The sequence below is a fragment of the Abramis brama genome (assembly GCF_963993115.1).
Source record: "Abramis brama genome assembly, chromosome: 8".
Taxonomy (NCBI): Eukaryota; Metazoa; Chordata; class Actinopteri; order Cypriniformes; family Leuciscidae; genus Abramis; species Abramis brama.
In genome coordinates, this window is record NC_139970.1 from 4,281,325 (window position 1) to 4,305,358 (window position 24,034).

General features: G+C 39.4%; 1 protein-coding gene across 2 annotated transcripts; it reads right to left on the reverse strand.

Annotated features, from left to right (window-relative positions):
• Positions 1–284: 284 nt before the first annotated feature.
• Positions 285–23,867, reverse strand: LOC311088050 (uncharacterized protein). 2 transcript variants are annotated; one of them, XM_084121691.1, is made up of 6 exons: positions 23,790–23,867; positions 20,046–20,162; positions 13,537–14,612; positions 13,288–13,443; positions 915–1,007; positions 285–832 (listed from the first exon to the last, which is right to left on the reverse strand). In XM_084121691.1, exons 2-6 carry the CDS (start codon positions 20,119–20,121, stop codon positions 545–547), a joined length of 1,689 nt encoding a protein of 562 aa, XP_083977817.1. In that variant the 5' UTR covers positions 20,122–20,162; positions 23,790–23,867; the 3' UTR covers positions 285–544. The 2 variants fall into 2 exon arrangements, with proteins under 2 accessions (XP_083977817.1, XP_083977818.1); XM_084121692.1 differs by lacking the exon at positions 23,790–23,867 and adding an exon at positions 23,431–23,777.
• Between the last annotated feature and the right edge of the window lie 167 nt (positions 23,868–24,034).

Here is a 24,034-nt window from a genome sequence, read left to right on the forward strand (position 1 = left end):
CTGATTTGTTAATGTAGGTTTACAATTATGTGGTGCAACAATAAACCCCAGATCAACAAATCCTTGATTAGCTCTAAACTTAATTAGCTTAATTTAATCCTCATTGGTGCAACCCACCCAATGTGTTTAAACTGGATTACAAAACTTAGAAATGTTATTACTGTAGTGCATTTCTAATTTTTAGATGCGCCTCTTCATAGGAGGACTGAACTGAATCCAGCGTTTTACCTTAGAAAATAGACTAAAAAAGATTAAAGAAAATAAAAGAATAGTTTCCAAGCTGCTTTGTAAGTAGATATGTAGTTTTATTTCCAAAAAAGGAAAAAAAAGAGAAGAAAAACAGAATTGGATTTGAACAATATACACTTAATTGCCAGTTTATATAATCCACCTTACTAAAACTAAAGTAGTTTTTTTTTTTTTACAGTTTTGCTTGGGCTTTTGTTTTAAACTGCATTTATTTTATTAATGTAATGCACAAGAAAACTTTTACATTTGCAGCACAGTCCAACATTTGATGACAGCAGCCTAACTCTACAGTGTTTTAGTACAGCAGTTTGTTTTTTAGAGACATAACCTTCAGGCTAGGTTTCAGGTCATCCAGCTCAAGGAGAATCTTTTGAAATGCCTCAAAAGTATTTTTCAGTTCTTTTGGGTAGCTGAGGTTGAGTGCGTATATCAGACCCATTAGCAATGCACAGGCCCGGGGAACGTCCAGGTCTTCCTGGAGCTCTGTTCCCTCGATCACAATTCTTGCGTTGGTTGGGTCAGACGTTGTGGCTCCTCTAGTTATAATAATCTTCATCCTTTGATTGGTATTATCCCCATCATCCTAAGGAGATCAGAATCAATGTCAGTGTTTTAAGTTAACATATTTAAAAATCAGATTGACACAAAAGTACAGTGTGTCTTACCAAGCGCTCTTTAAAGAGATCATCTTCCTTGTCTCTGAGATGCACCATCATGGAACGGATAACAGCCTCTCTCCTTCTTTCCAAAGAATAATCCTGTAAAGAAAAAAAAAGAAGAAACTTCTAAACTTTAATAAATAAATCAAGCTGAAAAAAAAAGATGAGGTTTATGACTGTACCAATCACCCGGTTAAATTAAAATTAAATAAATTGACCATTAAAAATAAAAAAAAATAGATCAACATTTGAATGTATTTCTGACCTCTTGGTCACAGAAAGAACAACAAATGTGTCATTCAACAAACAACTGATATAGGCGTTTCTGCAATTTACAGTAATGTTCTGTTAGCCAGAGGTCAGGACTTAGATGTAATTATTTCGAGGTTATTGTACTTAATATTACTGTCTAATATCAGTAAAAAAAATATTAGACTCCTTGCCACAGTAAAGAGACAGAGCGCAACGCGTCATAATCTGAAGACCACGCCCACCGGGGGGGAAAGCAATCCAACGGTCTCCACTGACTAAGCATTGCGAGAGGCTGCCTCCTTGTCATTTATGACTTATAACAAAAGACAGAAAAATGCCTAAAAGCTGCGAAACAAGCTAAAAAACCCAGGAATAAATTCCGTAAAAGCCAGCCTCTAAAGGCAGGGTAGGTAGGATTTTTCTAAAAAAAAACATTCCAAATTTGTTTAAACTGTCTTTATATACCAATACATAATTAAAATGCAAGTACTCTGAAAAAGAGAGTATAAAATCGAGTGTCTGTAGACCTCTCACGACTGTTGTAAACACAGCTAATTATTTCCATTCACTCCACCCCCTCCCTTCTGGGCTCCTTCCAAAGCCACGCCCCCAAAACACATGAACGCGCGACGCCAAACGCTCAGGCTCAGCTGGAAGACGCATTTATTTACTTATTTATTTACCTGAGACGAGTGGAGAGGAAGGAGTGCAGTGCATGCAGTGACATCATGTCAGAATCACATGTAATAAAATACCTAACTTTATCACTATAAATATAAACAAATAAGATGGCTTTTAGTACTCACTATCAAGCTAGCATATCGATACTGGTAAAGTTTAAAATATATTTAGTTTGATTCGGTAACGAGCTATATTTAGGCTATAGGTAACGAGCTATATTCATAAGGCAAAGCTAAAAACAGGTTGCATTGATACACGTTTTTCCATTACCATCAGTTACACTGTGATGAAGGTGAATTTCGTGTAAGAGTCATAACATATACGGTGTTTTGCATGTAAGAGTTTCCATGATGAAAACATTGTTGACTCTGATGAGGAGGACTAACGTTACACTCCGGAGACAAGTACCGCATCGTCAGTTCGAGGACAGGTCCGGGGTCGAGGGCGAAGCAGAGGAGGTTCAAGAGTGCGGGAAACCAGGGTCCGAGGAAGTAGTTTTTGCCTTGTTTGCCTTCGCTGACTGCATATGCAGGTGCTTTGAATTTTGAATGCTCTTTCTCTGCCATAATTTTACTCTTCGTAGGTTCCGCGCCTCTCTTGCACTCCTCAAATCAAACGGGTGCGTGCACATATGGGCAGATCTTGTAGCAACAGTGGTGGTAGCCATGGTTGCGAGAGTGAGTGGCAGTCGCCCAAACCAATCAATTGTTTCGTCCCGAATGGAAATAATGAGCTGTGTTTATTGCAGATTAAAAGGTCTACAGTCACTCGATTTTTAAACTCTCTTTTTCAGAGCACTTACATTTTAATTATGTATTGGTATATAAAGACAGTTTAAACAAATTTGAAATTTTTTTTTTAATAAAAATCCTACCTACCCTACCTTTAAGGAGACAAAAGTGGATACAGGCAATTAGACGTGAAGCATCAGCAGGAAGAATGGGTAAATTGTGGGATCCTGACACTCAGTATGTCTACGTGTGCAGTAAACATTTTGTCACTGGTAAGTCAAATATCCAAATGTCAGTTTTATATATTACGTTTATGTAAGCTAAGCTGTAGCATTTTGACAGTATGCAACTTTTAGAATGTGGATAAAGCAGAAAGCTATGCAGTAACGGTTACGTTTGCGAGTGCCTTAGCTACAGTAGTAGGGTTACGTTACTAAGAATAACGTATATGTTATTATATACGTTAATAATATAATAGGGTATATAATTACCCATATTAATATTTTCATTAATTATTACTAAGTGCCTTAGTTACATTAATTGTTAGGTTTGCAAGTGCCAAGCTACAGTTGCTTGCTAACGCATAACTAACACTAGCTTGCTAACTTATTTTAGTTATCGATATCAACAGCACCCCAACTTCCCTATATATCTATATACAATATCATGTTGCGTTCCAGTGGGTGTAGTTCTCAGAGTAGTTTGAGAACTAGTTGCGCTCTGTCTCAATTGATCCACCTTTATGCCCTGTAACAACCGTTGTTTGGGGTCGACAGCTTATAAAAATGTATTTCTGGGTTATTTAGCTTGTTTGCTGTACACCTTGTCACATAGCAGCTTTTAGACATTGTTTTGTTTTTTGTTATAAGTCATAAATGACAAGGAGGCAGCCTCTCGCAATGCAAAGTCAATGGAGACGGTTGGATTGTTCTGCGATAGACGGTGTTATCGGTTTTCAGTCGCAACACCGGTTTCATCACTTGCTCACCACGGCAATTTTTTTCAGTTTAAAGCTTTACAAATATTTAACGCAATGAACGCAGTATCCGTTTTTTTTCTGTCATCCGTTGACTAGCGTTGTATGATCACGCTCTTATTGATGCAAATGCTTTTAAATCATTCAAACACGACGAGACAAAAGAACGTGCTGTCTGTCAATGTCCTGTTTATGACACACACACACACACCAGTATCACGTTCTCTTTCAGGCTTGAAGTTACAGGCACAGTTAGGCAAAAATATGACATTTATTATGGGTTTATGTGAAGATTGTTTTAAGTTCACTTTTAAAATTGTTATATTTTTTGGAGCCTAATAAATGTTAAAATGTATAACTTTCTATCAGGGGCGGCGTTTACGTATGTCAGTATAGCAGTTGCCTAGGGTTGGGAATCGAAAATCGATTCCAATTCTGGAATCAAATACTTGAGGTCAGGAATTGGATACTTGTTATAAAATAGAAATTGCTAATAAATAATGATTTCACTATAGGTTGGATATTTATATCCGCTGCAGAGCTGATAGTTATGGCCCGTTCAGATGAATGCTGGACGAGTCATTTGCTCGGGTCAAGATTCCCTATAGATTAACTAATAATTCCCTTTGAGCTAAATTGACCTTTTTGTCCCTTACACTTTAAAGTGGTGTTTACGCTTGTAACTTTATGAAACATGCTCTGATCGTTGAAAATGGCACATCCTTATTTGCATACAGCAGACTCTCATGATTAAAAAGAGACAAAAATCAACAATCCATTGCGCTGATCACAAGATATTCCTCACGGAGTGATGATATACATGCTACTTGGCTAAAGACATGTCTCTCATCTTTCCGGGATGCAATCGTGTTATCCAGTGTTATCGGAACCGTCCATTATTGTTTTCCAACATCATTGCAAATATTTTGGAAGCTCTGCCAACTGTATGTTACAAGTCAGGCCTAGCAACGTCAGACCCATCTCAATATTTGGGCAAGATGATGAACTAATCGGGTGGTGTGCGCAGACGCGCTGCTCTTTGATCTTGAAAAAGGTTGAGAACCAATGGATGTCGGGAGTTGAGATGAAAACAACGATGGGGCAAGCCAATCACACCGTGCATAGAGACGCGAGTCGCGGTGCGTTTTGCCCCGAAGCACATACAGAGGGAGCGCAATCCAGTGGGAGCGCACTGCCACTCAGTGGACAAGCAATGGTTATTAGCAATATTGTATTCAGTCAGAACATGGCTATTCAGGAGAGGTTTACTTTGGTACAAGTTTTGGAAAATCTAGATCTAGACCAGGATGATCAAGAAGAGGACACTGAGAGCAGTGCTGACTCCTATAAAGAGAATGCTTTTCTTCAGGTTATTGATCCTGTTGCTGAAAAGTATGTAATAAATACCTTTATTTTGTCTTTTTAGAGACCGTTACATATATTTTTTTTATTGATAACTTTTTAGAGAGTCCTCTGATGAAAAACAGCAGCCTTGATGTGTCATAAAAAAGATAAAGCCCCCTGCAGTTCAAAGGCATCAGCAGGACCATCATCAGAGTCTCCTCCTCCGCCACAGAGCCTATCCTCAGGTGACAGGGCAACCAGGAGCCTTGTTGGGTTGAAGTGCCACCAAAAGACATGCCTCCAAACTAGGGCTGAACGATATTCTGTTTTAACATCGACATCGCGATGTGCGAATGAGCGATAGTCACATCGTCGGAACATGCGATGTGAAGGGTAACGTTAGTAGCACACAGTAAACACGAGATTGTTGTATGGCTTGTTGCTGGGGTGACATGCGCGTCTCGCGTGCCTGCACAGGGGTGCGTTTCCCGAAAGCATCGTTGGCCAACTATGGTCGCAAGTTCATCGCAATGTCCATTGAACTCTATTGGTAACGAGGGAACTTGCGACCATAGTTGGCTAACGATGCTTTCGGGAAACGCACCCCAGATTGGTTCGCTGTGCCGCGCTCACCGCTCACAGCCAACATTCACTGGCAATCCTATAGCTAAAAATGCGCGACGAAGAGGATCCGCCGCAAAAAAAGTCAAAATCAGCTATTTGGGACTAGCCTATTTCGTCTACAAAAAGGAGGATGTTGACCAAAAAGAGGTAGGCTACTTTGCTGGAGTATTATAAAGTTGTGATGGTTGTCTTTTTTTTAAAGAAGTCGTTTATTTTTCGTGTTCGCATTTATGAGGAAAAAACAATGTTACGTGACATTACGGACGCGACCGTTATGAAAGCGGTAAAAGACTGCTAAAAGTATGTCAATCATCATTAGAAACTTTCACAGAGACCTCAAACAGAAAGCACAAAGCCTTTCTTTAAAACGAATTTCGTTTTGTATTAATTTTATCTTAATTTTAATCAGTATTTCATTATCCAATTTTCTGGATTTAATAAATAGCCTAAAAATTAAATATAGCAGCCAGCGCCGAACTGGAGATTAAGCTATCATCCATGAACCGAAACTCAGCATAAAAGGTAGCCTACGTAGGCTACTCGCCTCACACACCTAAAAATAATAATAATAAAAATAGAAATATAACTATTATCTACCGAGAGCTCTACTTTTAAACAGAACCATAAAAAAAATAATCTGTATGAAAAGTGCATTTCTCCCGATCACTGCTGCGAAGATCGCGAGTCAGTATTGTAACTTCATCTTTACAGAAAACACTTGTTTATTACTAAACAATAAAAATGTCTCATTGCAATATTTTACATATTATTAATCATTACTTTTGCTGGTTCTAGGTGCCGTTTGAACGCGTCACTGAATCAGCACAGAAAACATAATTTTTCGGGTCCTAGAACCTGAAGAACGTTAGGTCCTGTGTAGAACGTTCACCGAACTCTGAGAGAAATATGTTTCTAGAATAAAATATTAAGTGGCCTTTTTGTTACTTGTAATGAAGCTGGCTTATTAGTGAAATTATTAATAACATGGAATGGTAATTATTGACTTTAGACTGGATTGATGGCTCGCAATATCGCGATATATATCGTTGGGAAATAAATATCGCAATGTAATTTTTTTTCCAATATCGTGCAGCCCTACTCCAAACTACGAAAAGCCACACACAAAAAAAAAATCAAGATCTGCTGTCCGTTCAGAAGAACAAATGGACATGTGGCACAATCTTTCTGACGAGGATGAAGCACCACCAATGCCCAGCTTTGCACCTAAACGGCCTCCTGGACCACAGATCATTACTGATGAGCTGTTTTCTCCATTCCAGTTATTTCAGTTGTTTTCCCGCAAAAGTGTGGTCTTGGGGCTCATAGCAAATACAAATGCACACGCAGAAAAAGTGTCCAACTCTGGGAAGAAGTACAAATGGCAAACTCTCACCTTGGATGAATTTAACAGTTACTTGTCTCTGACCATTTACATGGGCCTCGCGAAAGTCAAAGAACTGAGTTATTACTGGTCCAAAAAGATGGGTTACGATTGGGTCACAGGATCGATTTTTGTCCATTTCATGGACCCTGCATTTTTGCGATCTAAAGGGGGACGAAGAAAACCAGCAGAAAAAGGGAACTGAAGAACACGACCCCCTATACAAAATAAAGCCTCTCTACACAGACCTCATCACTGCCTGCAAGACATTTTACCAACCAAATCAGCATCTTTCGATTGATGAGAGGATGGTTGCAACCAAAGCCCACGTTGGGCTCAAGCAATACATGATGGCCAAGCCCACTAGGTGGGGCTTTAAGCTTTTTGTTCTGGATGACTCGCATACTGTCATTTCATATACACATGCCATTTCTCTGAAAAGCGCCACACACAGCGACTCAGTTATGACTCTGTCATGTCCCTGTTAGACTTTCCCCTGCTAGGCACTGAATACAAACTGTATGTGGACAATTTTTATACAAGTCCAGATCTTTTCAAAGAGCTTGCAGGACTACAGACAGGTCACGATCCGAACAAGCAGGAAGGGCTTTCCAAAGACAAGAGAAAAGCTGAAAGGGGAACTATCAGATGGCTAAGGAAAGATGGCCGGACACACAGGAGGTGGTCATGTGTTCCTCAATGAACACGGCATATGAAGGAGACACTGTCAACAAACTGAGTGAAGGTGGACGAGGAAGACCACACCCATTTCTGTGTCTGTGCTGGAGTACAACAAGTACATGGGAGGAGAAGATTAGTCTGATGCACTGATCTGGTACTATAATGTGCTACATAAGACCCGGAAGTGGTACAATAAGCTGTTTCAGCATCTCTTGGACACTGCCATTGTGAAGAATTCATGCTACATTAGGAGCAAATGAAGGCCAAGTGTTTGCTGCCACTGACCCAGAAAGCAGTCCGGGAGAAGCTCATGAAGGAGCTTCTTGAAGCAGCCCAACCAGACACAACTCCACAACAGCCTTCACAGATGTGCATGCCTGCATTTATACAAGAAGACTGCACTCGGGGACGAAAAAAGTGTGTGAGGTGCCACAATAAAACACCAGTTTCCTGCACAAAGTGTGCCCAGCAGGAACTGTTTCCAGGACTGGCACAAAAGCCCCAAAAAACTAGGGATGCAAGAAATACAGAGACTAAATTTATTTATTTTTTGCTGTTGCTTATAGAAGTTTTAACTAAAGAAAGCATTGTGTTCATAGTGTTCAAAAAGAAAATGGAAACTATAAATTGGCTGCTTGTGACAGTGCTTGCTTAGCCTAGCCTCCTTTTGGAAAGAAAAAAAGTAAAGGGGGACACAGTTAGCAGTGCACTGGAGTCCCTAATGCTTAAACCTTACAAAGACTCCTTCGCGGACATTTATAAACTTTTATGCATAGCGGTCACACTGCCAGTAACCTCCGCGTCATGCGAGCACAGTTTTTCCTGTATGCGGCGTGTAAAATCCTCAACTCAGCAACCTTGCTTGCCTGTCCATACACGCAGAGAGAGCCAAGGCCCTGGATGCTCAGAAGATCACAGAATAATTTGCGCTAAACCACGGAAACATACGTATAGTCACTAAGGTTGTGATGTTGTGGTCACTTGTATTAAGCTTATATATTTTGTTGAATATGCCTATTCTTTGGCCAAATATAATTTAAAACTACACTTCTGTTGAATGCGGTGTGTACCATAGATGCTTTTATAAAAAAAAAACAAGACAATTTCTTTATTAAGTAACTCTGACGTCATGAATTTCGATTATTTTCTTAGCACCCCCACATATAGGTCTAGCACCGGCAGAGAATCAATTCTGGTGCCGTGAATGGCGGGAGAGTATACATGACTGGGAAATAGAAGAAAGAAAAATTGAGCACAAAAAACTACTAAGACAAACTAAACACAAAAAAGAAAATACTTTGGCTCAAGTTCAAAATAAAGCCTTTCCACCATTTTTCGTTTTGGTATCAATCGCCACGGCAACTCACGCTCACACTCAGTATCAATCGCCACGGCAACTCACGCTCACAGTCAGTGTCAATCGTCACGGCAACTCACGCTCACAGTCAGTGTCAATCGCCACGGCAACTCACGCTCACACTCAGTGTCAATCGCCACGGCAACTCACGCTCACACTCAGTATCAATCGCCACAGCAACTCGCGCTCACACTTAGTATCAATCGCCACGGCAGCTCACACTCAGTGTCAATCGCCACGGCAACTCACGCTCACACTCAGTGTCAATCGCCACGGCAACTCGCGCTCACACTCAGTGTCAATCGCCATGGCAACTCACGCTCACACTCAGTGTCAATCGCCACGGCAACTCACGCTCAAAGTCAGTGTCAATCGCCACGCAACTCACGCTCACAGTCAGTGTCAATCGCCACGGCAACTCACACTCAGTGTCAATCGCCACGGCAACTCACGCTCACACTCAGTGTCAATCGCCACAGCAACTCGGGCTCACACTCAGTATTAATCGCCACGGCAGCTCACACTCAGTGTCAATCGCCACGGCAACTCACGCTCACACTCAGTGTCAATCGCCACGGCAACTCACGCTCACACTCAGTATCAATCGCCATGGCAACTCACACTCAGTATCAATCGCCATGGCAACTCACGCTCACACTCAGTGTCAATCGCCACGGCAACTCATGCTCAAAGTCAGTGTCAATCGCCACGCAACTCACGCTCACAGTCAGTGTCAATCGCCACGGCAACTCACACTCAGTGTCAATCGCCACGGCAACTCACGCTCACACTCAGTGTCAATCGCCACAGCAACTCGGGCTCACACTCAGTATTAATCGCCACGGCAGCTCACACTCAGTGTCAATCGCCACGGCAACTCACGCTCACACTCAGTGTCAATCGCCACGGCAACTCACGCTCACAGTCAGTGTCAATCGCCACGGCAACTCACGCTCAGTGTCAATCACCACGGCAACTCACACTCGGTGTCAATCGCCACGGCAACTCGCCACGGCAACTCACATTCACACTCAGTGTCAATCACCACGGCAACTCACGCTCTAACGCTCACACTCAGTGTCAATCGCCATGGCAACTCACGCTCACTCTAGCGATCCACCCGAGCCCAAACACAGCGTCTCACGTCTCACTGACAATGCGTTCGTCTCAGGTAACCCGTTCCTTTCCCCCCTGCTTCCTCTCCTACAACTCCACCTTATATACTCATTTCCTCACTTCCAGATAATTGATTTCCCCCCTCCATCCAGTCACGCAGCTTACGTGTTTCCGTACTGCCATAGTGCCGAAGCGCTCTCAAACACGCCAGTCAGCGTTATGAGAATAGCATGTGAATAGCAGTTCACAGAGACCGAGACGGCAGAAAGCGCATTCTGTTCGTTTTCTATGGAAGTAAAATAATGTCAAATGTTTTTGAAACAAAAAGCCTGTTGAATTGCAGTACTTGAAAAAAATAGACATTGCATTAACCATACTTGCATTTTAATGCATTGTATTTTTAGGGTTTGCATTTTTATGGGCTGAAATTCAACATGGTTGAATATTTAAGCTGTGAATATTTCAATTAAAAACATTTCAAATACATTTCCATTATTAAAAATTCAATAATCCATATTCACCTTTCATATTTCACTTCCAAAATATTCAAACTGTTTAAAAATACAACCTATAATATTCAACAGGCAATTTTCGGTCCATTTTATTTCACTTTGCAAATTCGCTTCCACAAATTCAGTGGTTCAAATTCAACAGTAAATTCAACGGAACTGCAGGAAAAGCAATAGATTACCGAGCATACTCTCCATCTGCTGTTAGTCGACCTCACCATCAGATGGTGCAAAAGCGTGTGTTGTTGACGAAGACCAGCAACAGTTAGAACAAGCCATTCATTCATAAAACTCATTTAACAGCAATGCAAGTGTATTTGTGATTATCATGATGGCTGTTTTGTGTTAAATTCAGTGTCTTCACGGTTACTTTTCCTGTGTAGCCTACATGCATCTTTCTTTACCGTGAACAAGATTATAATGTTATTCCCCGATGCGGATATACAGATACAATGTTACATTTTTGAGGTTGACATATATTTCTCTTGGTTGTTTAGTTGCCTTAACTTTATATTGTGGCGATGTGCTGCATGCAGTCTATTAGGGTTTCCCTCAATACTTCAGGATTCCCCTGCTGGACATATACAATGCTAAACGTAGCTTAATGGACTAATTACAGTGATATAAAAGACCAAACTCGCAGGCAAGCAGATGTACTCAGAATAACGCGCAAAGCTTAATGCTGAGCGTTTCCCAGTGATAGACTGGCATAAAGATGGCTTGACGTGCAGTCGCACATTTAGGGACCGTCTCTAAAGTGTATACGACATTGGTATACACGTTTCTAACTTCGATAGCATTTGAATAGAACGACTTACAGCCATAAAACCAACTGTAAAGTGTTCATGTAGTGTCAGGCATAATGCGCACCCTTTGGATTTTTGATATTTATTCAAATAAATGTAAGTTTGCTATTGAAGTTAGAAACGTGTATGTCAATGTTGTATGCAACTTTGGAGACGCTCCCTAAATGTGCGAATGTCCAAATGTCAAGCCAATTTTACATTTATTAGGCTACATTTAGTCATTTATTTAGCAGACGCTTTTATCCAAAGCGATTTACAGTTAAACTAACAATAGGAGGACAACAATATGCAAGTGCTATGACTTTTCCCAGTTTAAGCTAATGCAATACACGTATAGCCTACTATACTATATATATATATAAATATATATATATATATATATATATATATAGAGAGAGAGAGAGAGAGAGAGAGAGAGAATAGAATAGAATAGAATAGAAGAGAAAGTGTTAGTATTAATTGATCAAGTGTTGATTTTATGCCAGTATATCACGAAACGCTCAGCATGAAACTTTGCGCGTTAAGTTCATATTCTGAGTCCATCTGCTTGCCTGTAGCCTATATAGTAGCCTACAGCCTACTTCCCCAATAAGGTGCGAGTTTGGTCTTTTATATCACTGTATTAATCCATTAAGCTACGTTAAGCGTTTTGTCCCGACAGAAGGGGAATCCTTGAGTATGAGGTATTGAGGGAAACCGATTATAATCCCGTTCATAGAGAAAGCTGATGACATGTAGGCTAGGCTACACAGGGAAAGTAACAATGAAGTTATTGAATGAAACATAAACACAGCTTTTGTGTGTCTATCATCTTTTCCGCATATATACTGACACAGATAATCATTTTCATTTTATGAATGAATGGCTTGTTCTAACTGTTGCTGGTCTTCGTCACAACACGCGCTTTTGCACCATCTGATGGTGAGGTCGACTAACATCAGATGGAGAGTATGCTCGGTAATCTACTGCTTTTCCTGCAGTTCCGTTGAATTTACTGTTGAATTTGAACCACTGAATTTGTGGAAGCGAATGTGCAAAGTGAAATAAAATGGACCGAAAATTGCCTGTTGAATATTATAGGTTGTATTTTTAAACAGTTTGAATATTTTGGAAGTGAAATATGAAAGGTGAATATGGATTATTGAATTTTTAATAATGAAAATGTGTTTGAAATGTTTTTAATTGAAATATTCACAGCTTAAATATTCAACCATGTTGAATTTCAGCCCATAAAAATGCAAACCCTAAAAATACAATGCATTAAAATGCAAGTATGGTTAATGCGATGTCTATTTTTTTTCAAGTAGTGCAATTCAACAGGCTTTTTGTTTCAAAAACATTTGACATTATTTTACTTCCATAGTTTTCTGTATTTTACAAAGGCACAACTTTTTCTTGCTATTGTGAATGTACACAAATAAAAGTAGACCCTTTAGTTTGATGATGCAGAGGTTACTCTTATCTGTATGACCAGAAATGGCAGAGTATTTTTTGTTTATTTTTGTTTCCACTGTTTTCAGAAAAAAATGCAAGTGATCGCGCCGACTTGACCCATCACAGCACCACCCATCTAACCCAACCATCACCTGCTTTAAGTTTATATTTGTAGCCATGATGTTATACATTTGTGAACTGAACTGACTTGAGCTGAATAATGACACTATTGTCTTCTGCAGAGCTGCTTTACGGCTGCATTTGAAGTCGTCTCATATTTGATGAAGTCTGACACTGTCATTTTCCTGTTTATTACTGTGAAGCTGCTTGAAACAATCTGTATCGTATAAAGCACTCTATAAATAAAGACTCGGTAAATAGTGACTTGACATTATTCTGACACATATATTCACTCTCTCTCCTCTCCACCTATAGCCGAGTGTACAGCAGTACACAGTAAAGCACTATATAGATATCTCATTCATACCTCTAGCAGCATGTTCCTGATACGCTGAATACTCATTGTTGCAGGCCCTCTTCTTGTCAACACCAAGGATATTATTTTTGGGAAGTATTGGTCCAGTTTTGCAATGAAAGTTTCCTCCAGGTTGACAGTAGTGATCCTTGTGAATTCTTTGTTTATCTGCAGAAAACAATAAAAAAGGCACAATTTGTTAATGTAGAAAATTGGCTTTAATATAGCACTTATTGCAATTTTATACAAAATTATATTTACCTGATCTGCACAAAAAAGAGCAGGCCATCTGTTTTTTAAATCAGTGACTGATAGTGCGTGACTGACAACTTCCTGCCGGCGAAAGGAGAACGTCTTTGCCATTTTCTCACAGATGATCTGATAGTTGCTCCTCATCTTTACTTCATTAAGGAGCGCCACTCGTTCACGTTCCAGGCTTTCTTCAGTTTCTCCTTGTGGGTGAGGGGGCAAAAAGTTCACCTCCGCCTTTCTTGGCTTCTTGATATTCTTCGCCGGTGTTTTTTCATGCGCTCGCTTCTTTTTGAGAGAGTTCACGTCGAGCTCAGGGCATCCAAGACCTCTCAGTTTCGACCTATAGTTGCCCATTTTATATTTCAGTCTTTGTCGCCATTGGTAGCATCCATTAAATGAGCCCGGTTCTCTGAGGCAAGGATGTTTCTGAATCAGCGCCTCGATGACATCCGACAATTGTGCGCTTGTTGGATAGGCCACATACTGAAAGATGGTTTCGGCCAGTTTCTCCAGGATGTCTGGAAGGATTGAGGTGAAGTTGAGTTGAAATCCGTCCTTCTTGAAAGCTTCATCTCCCGAAGCAAGCACAAGTTCTGTATCATATGCAAAGCGAGGTACTGGGAATTCAGTAGGCCAGCGCTGTGAACGCTGAGTCTTGTGTTCGGGTGACGAAAGAGTCGATGTATCCTGTGATCCAGGAGAGGAACTGCTGTTAGAAGGACGGACGGAGGTCACTGAAGTATAGACCGAGGATGCTGAGGTTTGGACTGAGGTCTTTGATGCACTTTTAACAGAATTATCCACATTGGTAAAGGTCAGAGTAAGTGTAGGAGGTTCAACAATGTGAATCACCTTAATTGTGTCCTTGTCCTTGATGTCACTTGTTGAGGTAACGGAGAAATATTCCTCCCCGAAATCAGGATCCTTATAATGCAAAGTGAAGTTCCCAATGAGGCCAAATGTCTTCCTCACAATATGCTCGAGTTCATTTACACTCCCAGGGATTCCATGAGGCAAGTCCAGTTTGCGAATGTCATGTTCCTGAAGAATGATACGAAGTTTGGCTGGATGAGGCACTGGAGCATCTGTAAGAAAAACCACATCACTCGAGTCTGAGTTACAGCACAACACATCGCTTAAACTATGGCAAGCCGTTTTAGCTTAAATTGTACCCAGCGTCACTCGCCGTAATTGCATTTTTACTAGTAAGAATTCAATTTGAGAGCTCTACAAATGAATTTTTACTAGTCATATGTCTTCATTGACTTCCATTCATTTTTAATTATGGAGCTCTCTAGTTGAATTTTTACTAGTAAAAAAAAATGAATTAAAGATATGTATAATTGCAGAGCTCTGTAATTGAATTAAAGAGCTCTGCAATTGCATTGTTACTAGTAACAGTTCAATTGTAGAGCTCCGTAGTTAAAAATGAATGGAAGTCAATGAATATGACTAGAAAAAATATATTTGTAGAGCTCTCTAATTGTAATTGCTACTAGTAATAATTGAATAAGAGAGCTCTCTAATTGTAATTGTTTATGGCAAGCCGTTTTAGCCTAAATTGTACCCAGCGTTACTCGTCGTAAATGCATTTTTACTAACAAGAATTAAATTTGAGAGCTCTACAATTCAATTCTTACTAGTAGCAATTACAATTAGAGAGCTCTCTATGCTACAAAAAATGCTACAAAATGCTACAATTTAGCGGGTAGAAGTTTGACACGGTTAGACTTTGTGTGAGAGCACTTTGTGAACTACAACTAGTTTTTACATCAGATGGGAATCTGAAGAAAGAATTTGGTTTGAATGGTGACATTTGGGTACAAAACACACAGGCACACAGGCATCTCGATCTGTCTCCATAGATTATCGCAGCATTAGCACCGTGATTTGACAAGTGGAGGGAAAATGTGTTATGGGGTGACGTCACATAGGCGACATGTAGTCTTTCTCGTTATGTCTTTTCCACAACTGCTAGCCAAAGAATCATACAATATACTGTCAAACTCGTAACATGAAAAATTATATAAAAAATTCACAGACAACATATGTTCACATTCATGGCACAATTCAAACGGGACCAGAAAATAATTATTTTCTCACATTCACTTGCATTGACGATTTTTCAACCTAGAGGTCAGCTTGGGGTTTTACGGATTGGCGGGACTTACCAGCTCTATAGGCCACCAAATGGACGCTGTAGCACATCAGAGAGGACTATCTCAACAAATTCACGATATGATACGGATCACTACCACAGTCTAGGCCAAGGTTTCTCAACTAGTGGGTCGTTGATAATTCTATAGGGGGTCGCAAGACTTCTGTGTTCACTAGCACAGCCAATAAGTGGGCTTCATAATAGGCTCATTGCAATAGACTGCGTGCAACAAAATAATCCGTTAGTAAACGCATTGGCGGCTCAATCGGTCTAAAAAGCCTTAACATCTAATCATAAACGAGCACAGATTGAAACAAAAGTTGTGCACGTAAACATAGCCAGTCCTCCAACGAATCTGATTTTCGAATGTCGTACTTTATTATTGCCGTGGCTTCTAACGCTGTATTTCAACTATCCTATCAAAATAATTTATTATTGCAGCAAAAGGCTCTTATTGGACAAGGTCCTACTCTATATTTACATAATGTTACACATACACACACTAGCTACCTGCTATCAGAGCCATAGAGAGAAAGAGTTGCGACACTCTTTGATGTCGCCGCTATGGCTGTCACGTGGTTCATGTAAGCCCCAATAGTTCCAAAACATACACTGGCTGTCATGTTCTTCTATGGGACAGACAGCAGCGATTGCATTATTGAACGGTAAATATAAAATAAAACACACACCCAAGTACTTTTTCAGCTGTTATTGCATTATTGCATTTTGTTAATGTCAGTTTTGCATTTGGAGATAAGTTTTAGGCTATATTTTTGGAGGGAAAAGCTTAGTGTTCATGTTCGCATGGGTAGCACTGTCTTTAGCGGCTCTAACTTAACTTTTCCATATCATTCATCTGATGATGGACGTCTCATGATATTTATTTTAGCACAACTGGGCTGTATTAGGCTATTGATTCCCGTGATTTTGTTTATAAATTTGGATTCAGCCATTAGACCTTGTACCTTCGTGATCACGCAAAGAGGTCTGCCGTGGCGGTCCGTTCAGAAATCGCTTAGAAGCTAGCTCACTTCTTCTGATGAAAGTGGCCACCCCCAGGACCACCACGTGAAACATTATCATGTTAAGAGAATATTATTTTAAGATTAAGCCATACACATTATCAAAACTATAACAGATTAAAAACGAATTTAAGCATGGCTGATACAAATTAAGGTTTTCAAATAAAATATTTTTTATTAAACAATGACAGACAACAAAAATGTGTGCTTGTGTGAGTGTGTGTGAACAAGAAAAACAAAAACCAGGGGCAGGTAATCCATGAAACAGACAGGACTGGTGATGGCCATAACAATCCTAGAGGTCCAGCATTGTTCTCACAAGCCGCTTCACTCAAGACAATAAAACATAATGAAAAGTTAGTTTATCCCAAAAAATTTAATTAAATAAAAGTTGCTATAAATGTGGCAGCGATTCATTACCGAACTCTTAGCTGACGAAGTCGCGCTAGCTAACTAAGTTAGCTAGCAGGCAGTGCTTGAAAACTGGTTGAAACAACCAACATAAAATATAAATAATTACGCTGTGCATGTACAAATGAAGACCAGTATAAGCATCGCAAAGGGCCTCTGAAACAATATAGACAATTGACAATTCAAAAGAGGTCGATATTTCAGCAACTTAACTCTGGAACAACTCGACGCGCAGCAATGTAAGTGAATGGTGTCCAACGCCCAAATGACAGTGTTTGGAACTATTCCGATCTTCAAATCCCGGAAGTAGGCGGTTAAAAGCGCCGCCATTTTTTACAACGGAGGTCTATGGGAGTGTCGCAACTCTTTTCTCTCTATGGCTCTGCCTGCTATGCCAGACTTATTATTAAATTGTACGCAGCCACGGCCTGTTAGCTTGACAAAATGCATCCGTTTTTTAAAAGAAAAAAAGCAGAAGATTCGGAAACTCCTTCAACTTCAAAGGCAGCAAAATGTAAACAACGCAAGTACAACCCGGACTATATTAAATATGGATTTACTTCGTCGGATGAAAAACCAGTGTGTCGAGTGTGGTGAGGTCTTGGCAAATGAGTCCATGAAGCCATCCAAACTTGAACGTCACCTACAGACTAAACATCCAACATGTGTGGGTAAACCTGTGGATTACTTTGTACGAAAGCGAGACCAACTTAAAAGACAGTAAAGTAGTATTGTGTCGCTCACAATAGCTTCAAAAAGCACCCTGAAGGCAAGTTATCTGGCAGCTGGCCATATCGCCCGTGCTAAGAAATCGTTTAATATTGGCGAAGAGCTAGTTATCCCATGTGCAGTTGACATGTGCCGCGAGGTACTAGGGGAAAGTGCTGCTAGCAAAATAAAAGAAATCCCACTCTCTAACGACACTGTCTCCAGACGGATTATAGACATGAGCGATGATATTGAAACGCAACTTTTGGATCGAGTGCGAGCAAGCCCCTTGTTTGCCATTCAAATCGACGAATCAACAGATATTTCAAAGATGGCATTATTGCTTGCATTTGCATTTGTATGCTACAACTGGGAAGGTGCAACACATGAGGATCTACTGATGTGTAATGAGCTCTCGACACGGACGACAGCAGATGAGTGTTTCAATTGCCTTGATGGTTATTTCACAAAGAATGGCCTGGTTTGGAATAATTGCGTAGGCATTTGCACTGATGACGCGGCCGCAATGACTGGCAAACAGTGGTGTTGTGAGAAAAATTATGGACAGAGCACCTGAGGCGACGTGGGTTCACTGCTTTTTACACCGTGAAAGCCTTGCAGCCAAAGAAATGTCAGTGCCCTTAAATGAGGTGATGGACATTGCTGTCAAAACTATTAATTTAGTGAAGAACAGTGCTCTCAGTTCCCGCTTGTTTTCAATTTTGTGCGACCAGCTGGAATCAGACCACCGCCAGTTGTTATATCATAGTGAAATTAGGTGGCTCTCGCAAGGAAAAGCTCTTAATCGTCTTTTCGAAATGCGCAAGCAGGTGCACACATTTCTGGAGGAGAAACGGTCTCCCCTGGCAAAGCATTATACGGAGCCTGAATTTCTCGGGAAACTGGCGTACATGTCCGATATCTTTGACCAGCTAAACCTATCCTTTCAGGGGAGAAACAACAGTGTTTTCTTGATGGCTGACAAAATTGAAGCATTCAAACGGAAGTTGGTATTGTGGGAGAAGAGAGTGCAGGAGAACATTTTTGACATGTTTCCTAACCTCACTGATGCTCTGCAGGAATTCCCTCACATCAGCACCGACATACAGAGAATTGTCCGGGAACACCTGACCAGATTAACACAGAAATTCTCTGATTATTTTCCCAACGACCAAAGAGTTTGGAATGCGTGGATTCGCGATCCTTTTTCAGTAGACCCAAGTGATGTGGATGTTGTACTCCCCTTTAATTTGCAAACCCAGTTAGTGGAACTTGCATCTGACTGCATTCTGGATTCAAACCAGACACGAATATCCTGAACTTGCAGAACGTGCAACAAAGTTTCTCTTGCCATTTAGCAGTACCTATCTTTGCGAGTCAGGATTTTCAACAGTGACTGCAACAAAAACAAAAAGCAAGAATAGGCTGACAACAGCTAGTTTGTGTGCGACACTACAAGTCGCAATTTCCCAAATTCCACCACGTCTGGATATGATTATTTCAGAGTGGCAGTCTCAAGTGTCACATTAAAGGAGAACTCCGGTCAATTTTAACATTGAGCTCATTTTTTTGTAAATTTGGAGTGCTGTCAATACAGAGAAGAACGACAAAAATCGGTGTTGCCTACACCGTGTTATCCTCTTTTTAAAATTTGCACCCTGTTGACTTCAATGGGGCAAGTTTTAAACATGCTTTTAGCCTCTTAACATCCTTGATGTGTCATTACAAGTGCACAGCCATGTGAGTGATTCCTTCAGAGTGAACACGGTCAATCTGACTGCAGTAGATGTGAAAGATATGAATAAAAATGAAGTTATTTCAGCCAGCGCACATACCTGTATTTACATCCTGTTTTCGGTCGAAGTCCACAGTAATCGATTGTCGAGTTCACGCGCGTGATCATAGGTACTAAACCTATGCGCGTGAACTCGACAATCGACTACTGTGAAAAAAAAAGTGGGTCGCAGTAGGCAAAAGGTTGAGAAACCCTGGTCTAGGCTTTACCCTTTTCCAAGTTCTTCAAAATATCACATATTCAACTTAAGCACGTGCTGCAGAAACGCAACAGAAGCAGCTGTATCAATACTCGTATCGGGAAGGAGTGTGAGACAATACAGTGTCATATAGCCTAGATATATCGAACACAGCCTGTGTGACATTAAGAAATATCCTTAATTTGTGTAGAGGTCAGGATTTTACTAAGGATTAAATAACCAAACCTGTTTGCTCCACAGCATCTTCGTGTTTCACAATCACCACGTCTTCACTCTCCTCTTTCACCAACGCCATCTTCATACGAGTATGTCACGTGGATCTCAGCTGAGCCAGGAGTTTTCCTGTGTGTTTGGACAATATGTCATGTTTAAGATCAGAATAATGAACAGAAAGAAAAACAGATCCTGATTAGCTGGGTGCATCTCATGCTGCCTTCATGTGCTATCAGAAGTAGCGCAAATACCAGTTTCATAGTTGGAAACTGGATGAGAACGGCCTCTCGAGTCATGGTTATGATTGGGAGATCATTTTGTCTCAGACTCTTTGATTTCCATGAGATACGGACAATTCAAACACATCAAGGCATCCGTCTCTAAACACACTGAGTGAAGATGGGCTCAAGCCCCACATTTTAGATGTTTTGCCTAGAACTGCCCGGAGTTTAGAGAAACTCTCTGTAATCTGACTGATTTCTTCACATCCCCAGATATCTCCAGGAGTAAAGCAAGGCACAAGGATACAAAGAAAAAAAAAAACACTGACTAAGGATGAACTGATAACCGGTTTCACGATAAACCATGATAAAATGTCCTGGCGTTTAGTATTATCATTTTCAAAGGTACTATATTTATCATTAAAACAGTGTTTGATTATGGTGATTTTGCAAACATGCGATAAATCCTGTCCAGCCAGCACAACCCAGACGCAGAGAAGACACGGCATGCTAACTTTGACCTCAATATCGAGACTAAGTTGGGGAAATAATTGGACACCAAATATTGTTTTGAGTTAAAAAAATGTATTATCTCACTTGTAATTAACGCAAAGCTTCCACAAAGAAAAGTTTGCAGCAAGTGGCTTTGAGCCAAGACGAGCGAACAAGTTTAAACAAGACTATTAGTGCTGACATTTGTCATAATGTGTAGGCTATCCACAGAAATAATTACGAGGATGTGAAATATTGAAATGCGTTTAATGTTTTAAAATCTTACCCGTTAATAAATCCATTTTTTACAGTTTACAAAACAATCGTCCAGACAAGATGATCACTACAAAATATTATAGTAGTATGAATACTAAAGTCCTCTGATTTCATCTTCAATACAATAAAAAAAAAACTGAGACGCAAGACGGCAAGTTGCATTTGAATGAAACGAGAGCGCGTCCGCGGTGATACAAGAGACAGGTGTGCGCTGTTATAGGCTAATGCGTTGCTATTGACGACCGTCATTTTGAGGAAGGAAATGTTCAAGAACATTCTTGAATGATTCAAGAAGAGAATCAAGAAGAGAAACTAATAAAGAGAATTTATTAGTTGTTTGTAGATTTTCAAATATAAAGCTTGTTGAAATGTTTCCAGTGCATCATTTCTTTTCCAACATTTTCAGCTCATTCTAACAAAACCGTGATAATATTGCTAATCATGGTAATTTGGATCAATTTAATATGAATGTGATATGAAATTTTCATACCGTTTCATCCCTAACACTGACATTTAATGGCTGAAAACTTCTGTGCGATGCATCTGTACAAAAGCCAACAGGGTCGGAATTTAATGGAAGAATAGGGTAAAAAAAAAAACGCCCTAAAATGTATTAAAATTCCCCTAAAAATTCAAGGAATAAATGCAAAAAATCCCCCGTATGTCTTTGTTTTGTTTTTTATATTTAGGGCTGGGCAATTAAACGACAACGATAATTATTGTGATATAATTGTCCTCGACAAAACTAAATAAAGAGTTAGATAAATGTTCAATAATGTTTATGCGACAAAAGTGGAACGAATCATAAATCCCCATCATTTACCATGGATTTACTGTAGTAACACTGACTGTGCCATGGTATTGTGGCAGAAATGTGGGATATTCATATCACTAATTTAAACATGCATTAAACGAGTAATAGAATATAATTACAGTATTTTTTGTGATTAAGCTATAGTGTTTGTGCATTTATACTTAATGTAGCCTAATTAGGCTACTGTTCTTCCATACAAATACCACAGAAACCATATAGTTACACTGATTTTACCATGGTGTTGATGTGCTGTATATGTGGTTATCATGATCTAATGTATGCTACTATGGATGACCTATAGTTAATTTCAGTAAAACTCAAAACAGTCAGAATATTTACATTTTACCATATATATATATATATATATTTTTTTTTTACAGATGTTAATGTTTTTGTTAATGAACAAATGTATATCTGCATCCAAACTCGAGCCTCTACTAATGTAAAATATGCATTTCTAATAAAACTTTTTTTCTTTCTATTAAGACAATCATTTTGTTAGGAACAATTACTGAAAAATTGTAAATAATTCAAAAATGTTTTGAATGTTCTACCTTAGATTTGTGAAATGTTCACCTGTTTGGCAAGTGTTTGTCATGTTCTGACAAAAATAAATAAATGATTGTGATCATTTTATTTTGGCCATATCACCCAGCCCTATTTACAACATATTAGTTAAACAACAGCATGCAAGAGTGAACATTACTAACTTACTAACTTCAACTCTACTCGGTGTTCATCTGTGTCCGCAATGTTAAAAATAAAACTGAAGCAGTCTTGGTTCTACTAGTTACTGTTGGAATAATTGCCAGTGTCTAAAATAGATACTAGTAAGTTTGAAGAATTAAATATTAAAACAGCTTGCGATAGAAAAGCACGAGTGAATGTATCAAAAAGCTTGGATAATGTTGGCAACGAATGGGATGGTACAAATTACTCAAAAAACTCTTGGATATATATCTAGACTAGAACTTAATTCTGAACATAGTGATTAGCATATTTTGGGGTGTTTAATTTGGAGTCAGCTGGAATGGAGTTGAAGATCCCTGAACTAGGCTAATGTAAACTCAAAATATTTGCCTTTTAATGCGGAATCCACACAAAGTAGGCAAGAATGAACATGGCATCTGCCATGATTGCTATTCATTCCAACAACAAACCACTTTAACCACGAAAATTAACCAAGGTTTTAGGCTACTACAAAATAAAGCATGGTTATGTTAAACCATGATTACCACAAATTATCTCTAACCATGGTATTTGTGAACGTACACAAATGGTAACCAATTAGGTTAGCCACAAAAAAAAACAAAAAAAACATGGTTACTCCACTTTTACTTTAATAAAACCATGGTTAATTTTGTGGGAACATTTCTGATAGCACGTGAAGGCATCAGTCGCTAACTTTCCTGACTTGCAACACTTAAAACAAGACTTCAAATGAATTCAAGAGTAGCCTAACAGAGAATACGAATTATATATAACGTTAGGCATTTAATTAAATACGAATTATATTTAGTATTTAATGATTTGTAGTTATTTAACATTCACTTTCATGAAAACATTTGCGACTGTTTAGTGTAAGATACACTACCGTTACTCATGTTCGTGTCGCTGTGCGCGCGGTCACGGCTCTAAACAGGGAATCGTTTTGCGATTGCAGAGCAACTGACTCAATTGACTCGGAGTTTCGAAAAGCTCCGTTTCTCCCGTCCTAGTTTACCAGAGACCGAATGCATGTTTACTATAAACACTATAGGGCGCGAAATGAGACGCATATTTTCTGTTACTCACGTGTGGATGTGCTTTACTCACAGAAATAACGTTCATTAATGTTAGATAAAGCATTACTGTGTTGCATTCGGTAACAATTATTTTATTATAATTTATTGTAAACGCTATAAAAAAGACTTTGTATTGCTTTGAACACTTAAAACGCATGCAAACACAAACCTTTCTTCAGCCAAATCACAGATGGAGGAGCATGGCGCATAGTTATGATGTCACATACCTACACCAGAATAAAAGTCCTGTTCACACATTAAAAAACACAAACATGCATTGAAATTTGCATACAAAAACGCATACATACATTTATTAAATGAAACGAGTTAATTTCACTCGAATATTATTGAAAGTTCATTGCACTTTTTTGAAAAAAGTTATGGGAACTCAATAATGTTCAGCAGAACTCAAAC